This window comes from Alexandromys fortis, unplaced genomic scaffold (genome assembly GCF_014885135.2).
Source record: "Alexandromys fortis isolate MF-2015 unplaced genomic scaffold, M_Fortis_MF-2015_v1.1 scaffold_71, whole genome shotgun sequence".
In the NCBI taxonomy this organism is placed as follows: domain Eukaryota; kingdom Metazoa; phylum Chordata; class Mammalia; order Rodentia; family Cricetidae; genus Alexandromys; species Alexandromys fortis.
In genome coordinates, this window is record NW_026067954.1 from 4,922,234 (window position 1) to 4,928,233 (window position 6,000).

Consider the following 6,000-nt stretch of genomic DNA (forward strand, 5'->3'; position numbering starts at 1 on the left):
TCCCTCCCCTCTCCTCTTCCGATGCTTTATGGCCTAGTAAGCCCTGGCTACACCACTGCATGCTTCAAAGAACACAGCATCCAGAGCCCTTGGCCATTGTCTCGCCCGTGCCAGGCTCATGTCTCCACCACGAAGCACCTAGGGCTGGATCTAAGATTCTTCTTCCGGTCCTTCCATAGCTTTGGAGAGGCGCAGGGAACCTGGCAGACACTCAACACTCATATCTGGTCTTCTGGCCTTTATTCTCCTTACCATCCTGCATGATTCCTTTTCTTGCCACCTCACCATGACCACACACGTGCACAGACACGCACACACGAGCACACACACACCTTTCCACCTCACCATGACCACACATATGCGCACACACCTCTTCCTATATCACCATGACCACATACATGCACACACACACACACACACACACACGAGCACACACACACCTTCCCACCTCACCAAGACCAACACACACACACACACACACTCCCTTTAACATCTCACCATGACACACACACACGAGCACACACACACCTTCCCACCTCACCATGACTACACATATGTACACATACCTCTTCCCACCTCACCAAGACCAACACACACACACACACTCCCTTTAACATCTCACCATGACCACACACGTGCACACACGCACACATACACTTTCCTCCCACCTCCTCACACATGCATACACACCCCTTCCCATCTCACCATGACCGACCACACACACACAGCCTCCCACCTCCCACACACATGCACACACACCTTCCCACAAACACACCTTTTCATCCCACCACACATGCATGAGAATGTTCTCCACATACTATGAACATGCATATACACACATTCCCTCTGATTGCACTATCATTACACAATCCTCTGGCTTGGCTCCTGTCACCCATAAGAAACTGCACACCTTGGTCTGACAGGCTCTTGACAACTCACTTCAACAAAACTTGACTTCAGTGGTCTTTGTTCCAGATCCGCTGTCTACTGAATTCAGCTCTAGCTGTCCCAAGGGGAGCCAAGGACAGTCAGTGCTCAGTTCCCAGTTTAGTTGATAATACCTGTCCATGGATAATCATGTCCATTACGGGGCTGCAGCACGACCCCAAACTGACCTGGTTTCTTCCGCTCCTGATGGCAGTCCCCGCTTCTGAGCCCAGGAGGGGCTATAGAGTTGGGAATGCCGCCTAGTTAAGGTCTGCCCCCTCATCTTCCAAGCTGGGCTTAGGAAGCAGTGGCATCTCTGTCACAGGCCCTTCTGGCCAGCACCGAGCCTTAGTCTGGCCCAGGGGAGGCGAAGCTCCCCGACTCCTGGCACAGACGGCATCCTGCTTCTAAGAATCCAGCCTTAAAGGCGGTGCTGCCCTTGCTGCTTCACACAGCCAGCATTGTGATGACTCTCAAGCCTGTCTCAGATTTCCCCTCCAGAGCTCTCAGGCTTTCAAAGGGAAGGAGAGCCAGCAGGCTGTTTCAGACGCCCGCTGCATTTGGCTGAACTAAGCCATCTGAAAATCCACCCAAGTCACATCATGCCAAGACTTTGTAAAGAGTTTCCAGAGACTTGGCCCCTGCCACACCTTCCTCTTGATGGCTCAAGCTGTCTTGGCCGAGTGGAGTACGCTAGGTCGGCATTACCAAAGTTGCTCGGATCGCTTTCCTACAGTCCCATAACTAACGTGATTATATGTGGACATGGTCTTGTCAGCCAGACTGAAGACTGAGCTGAATCCAATAGGCAGCAGGTACTAACAAGGGCCACTGCCATCAAATTACATTGAAGGGAGCTTGTATGAACGAACTGGATTAAGTTTATCCTTAGTCATTATTAACAGAGTCTACCGTGAGCCAGGCACATGTTAGATCTCAGTGCTCATGTGCTAGGGGATAATGACCATACCATCACAGAGCTTACATCCTGAGCAGTGGCAGGCATCTGTTTTGTGTCTGGGTGGCAAGAATCTCTGTACAGATGCCTGTGCCCGCTGATATTTCCCCGTCTTCTCTGGTGGACCCTGGGTTTCCCATAGCTAAGTCAGGATATGTGAGCACTATGCAAGCAGTATGCCAGGACAGCATAGCATCCAGGACACCCCATCCCACACCTCCACTGTAGGGTGACTCTTCATCGTCTCTGGTCAGGAGAGGAGGTCTATTACCTGCCAAGCAACTTGGCTAGCTTGGTAAGTTACTGGCCAGTAGAGAAGGGAAGAAACTATTCCACTTCTGAGCCTAGGCTTCTGAGCATCTTACACCATCCTCTCTCTGACTCCTGCTCCTGCCATCCGAGCAAAGCTGAGATCACCCACCACACCAAGGAAGCCGCAGGGAACAAAGCCAGGCTGGCCAGGCCATCCCACCCAGGTCCACAGACACCAGAGAGTCAAGCCACACCTGCCTGGATGAGCCCCCACTGAGTCTACACACGTATGGAAGGATGAGCGATGATAGTGGATGTGTTCTTAACTGTGGGTGATTGTATAGCGTTACCATGACGATAGTAACCAACCTGCACCCAAAGAGACAACCTACTGCAGAAGAACGGCCTCTCCCTCCGCTTCCTCCCATCACCGAGGAAGATAATTCAGAACGTGGAGCACCCGCTCTGGACACTAGATAAGCTGCATCTCCCCAATGCAAACCTAGGTGGGTCACTAGGTGCACACGGCTGAGATCCTCCACTCCAGGGAGGTCTTGTGTGTGGAAAGAGTTAGGAATCCTGGTCAAAAGTCAAGAAAACAAACTTTGGAAGGGAGCAGGAGGTCTGGCTTTGTGTCATAATGAAGATGGACGCTTAAAAGAAATCCCACACTAGCTCAGAATTGAGAATAATAGATGGTTATTTATTTAGGGGGAGACTCACAAATCAAATATAGTCTGCTGGAACGGAGAACAGCAACCGAATCCCGCAGCCAGAAAAGAGGCTGGATGCACACTTTACGTCGGCATAAATAGTACAAGAGGCCACGCCCCCAGTGGGCGGGTAACTTAAAGGCTACTGGCTGTAGGATTTCCTACAGCATCAAAATGTTCATGGTGTGGGCCAGAGGTGATATTGAGCAAGTCATGGTTATCGTCCAGCTGTGTGCCCAGTGCCACTCTGTGGACAAGGGAGGCGGGGTCAAGTCCCAGTGGCCAATCAGGATGGAAGACGGGCCAGGCCTCCGGATTCTCTCATGCAGATGCCACAAAGAACAAAGGCATCACCCACAGAGAGGGTACACCGATGAAATAGTTAGAGAATCCCTAAAAGTACATCCTGGAACAAAAACTCTCTCTCCTGGGACTAGAGGGGAAAAGGGCAGGGCCTAGTTAAAAGTCTACCAGTAAGTAACAGCTGCCATCTGATTCATCATAAAAAAAAAAAAAAAACAAATGCCTGGTGTTGTGTAATGTGTACCACAATTTAATTTGTATGCCAGAATTCAGATCATGAATGGATAACAAAATTTTTGCTGGAGAGTCCAATTTTACATAAGTTTGTTCCAGAGATGCTGCTGGGGAAAAAAAAAAAAAAAAAAAAAAAAACTACCATGATGACTGCAGATCTTCAGTAGGCTCAGCCAGTGTCCAGGGTACTGAAAGTAAGAAATCCGGTTCTTGGAGCACAGCAAAAGATAATGCCGATGGCTGTGTAACTCCCTGGGAATGTGGGGCATGGCAACCCCTGCATCCTTCAGGGGCTCAAGGAACACTGACAGCAAATATGCTAGACAAAGAGCCACATGCCTTCTGTTTTGAATTCACCCAACCCAGAGCCTGAAAAATTGGAGAGAGTGCAGCTTGTCTGGGCCAAATTCAGGTGGGAAGCTTGCGCTCTGTCAGGGAGGCGTCACCCTGAGTTTCTGACAACCGTGAGTGAGGCTTTGCAAGCCTGGAGCAAAGCCCGTGCATCCAACGCCCTGGCTTGCCGAGTGCTCCAGGTTCATAGGGTTCCCCTGACACTCCCACAGGGCGTCTGTTTTAAAAGAACTATCCCGTGACTTGATTCAGAAAGCCCTTGGCTGTGGCAGAAACAGTGTGGGGACATTTCTGAGATCCACAGCTGCTCTTGCACAACGATGGACATGGAGGGGATCTGGATCTCATAACTGTTGGGATTGGGGATGGTGTAGAGAGGGGATCTCTAGACTGACACAAGCATGCCTCAAACCGGTTGATGAATCTGGGTAGAGGGCTCTCTGCGACCACAGTCACGAGAGTGAAGTGAGACTGAGTGCCAGGCCTGGCCATAGCGAGGAGGGGATGGAGAGTCCTAATTCACAGCAGGAAATATCTCCAAGGACCACGTGGGCATCAGGCAGCAGACTATTTGGGAGGGAGGGGGAGAGGCACGGCAGGATTGAACCCATCACAGCTGACTTTCCAGAACAGCTGGCAGGCTAGACGGAGAACAATGCTTCAGGAGACAGGAGACATGACTGGCCAAGGCTACAGCTTCCCAGATGAGGGCTGTGCTTGCCATTGCCCCAGAAATATGTTGCCACAATAACGTCAGGGAAGGTCCTGTCACTTCAGGACCCCTTTTCACCCTGTTTAAAGTCTCTCCTCTGTAAGGGATGGGTGCCGTTTGTCTCACCATCTCAGTCACGTGTAGTTAAGTGAAAAGAATATTCTGGAGGCAGGAGATCAATGACAGCCTGGTCTCCAACAAGACGTGCACTCTCTGGGGCAGCAGGAGGTTAGTGGGGAGGATGGCTCATCTGATTCAGACTCTATCTGCTTCCTGTGTGCTGAAGACAACCCAGTGGAACCTTCCATTGGAGCCCCCTATATTCCAGCCAGGCGGTGGGAATCTTATCTCACTGGGCATCCAAGAGGGTTAATATTAATGGTCAACTTGACAGGATCTAAAGCCATGTGGGAGATGGGCCTCTGGGCATACCCGTGAAGATTAAGCTTGGTTAAACCAATTAAGACCCACCTTAATTGTGGGAAGGACCATTTTCTGGGCAGGAGATCTGGGATACATAAAATGGCCAAAGGGAGCTCAGAGCAGTAGGTATTCAGTCTCTTTTCTGCTTGCTACAGCTGCTTCAACCTCCTGCCGTCTTGACCGTCTGCCATGACGGATGGTTCCTGGAGCTGTGAGCTAAAAGAGACACTCTCTCCCTCGAGAGGCCTTGTCAGAGTATTTTATCACAGCGATGGGACAAGAAACTAAGACAGTATCCAGAAGGGTTACAGAGCCACACTGCTGTAGGACAATGGTTTTACCCTGTAAAGATTTGTTTCTTGTACTTGTTTAATAAAATGCTGATTGGCCAGTAGCCAGGCAGGAAGTAGAGGTGGGGCAATAAGAACAAGAGAATTCTGGGAAGAGGAAAGATTCAGTTTGCAGCCATCACCCAGACACAGAGGAAGCAAGATGAGAATGCCTCGCTGATGAAAGGTACCAAGCCACATGGCTATCACAGACAAGAGCTATGGTCTAATGTAAGTTATAAGGGTTAATAAGAAGCCTGAGCTAATAGGCTAACCAGTTTATAATTAATGTAAGCCTCTGTGTGTTTCTTTGGGATGAATGGCTGTGGGACGGGGCAGGACAGAAACTCAACACCACACAGCTACTGGGCAACGGACAGGCTTACCTTCGGCTTCGCAGATCCAGTCTGGCTGGGCCATAGGAGTGCTCCTAACTGCCAGTCTCTCCCACACAGCCACTGTGTCTTCTCTGCAGGGGTCACTGGGCCATGTTCCCAGTGACCCCTGCAGAGCAGCCAGTGCTCCGGAACACTGGGACATGTCTTCCCAGGTAGATGAGTGAAACACCTGGAGAATTCATCCAGGTTGAAAGACATCTGGAGTGGGTGACAAGGGGTCACACGGTATGAGGACAAACTGGAGTCTTGCTAGATGGAAAGAAGGCGCCATGGCCCGAACTGTGAAGAAGTGAAGCTTTGGAAGAAAGAGAAGGGAGCCGGCCTCTCCAGTTGCATTTCTACGTCCCCGAGGAAAAGAGGATGTGGCATGGACTTCCAATGTGGCCTTTTATTTGGGCAG

At 50.5% G+C, this 6,000-nt stretch overlaps 1 protein-coding gene across 1 annotated transcript in view; it reads right to left on the minus strand.

Annotated features, from left to right (window-relative positions):
- Positions 1-5,742, minus strand: part of Ark2c (arkadia (RNF111) C-terminal like ring finger ubiquitin ligase 2C) — a 46,819-nt gene extending 41,077 nt beyond the window's left edge. The window contains exon 1 of the mRNA XM_050151687.1: positions 5,589-5,742. Within this exon, the coding sequence (XP_050007644.1) occupies positions 5,589-5,742 (154 nt within the window). The remainder of the gene's footprint in view (positions 1-5,588) is intronic.
- Positions 5,743-6,000: the final 258 nt, after the last annotated feature.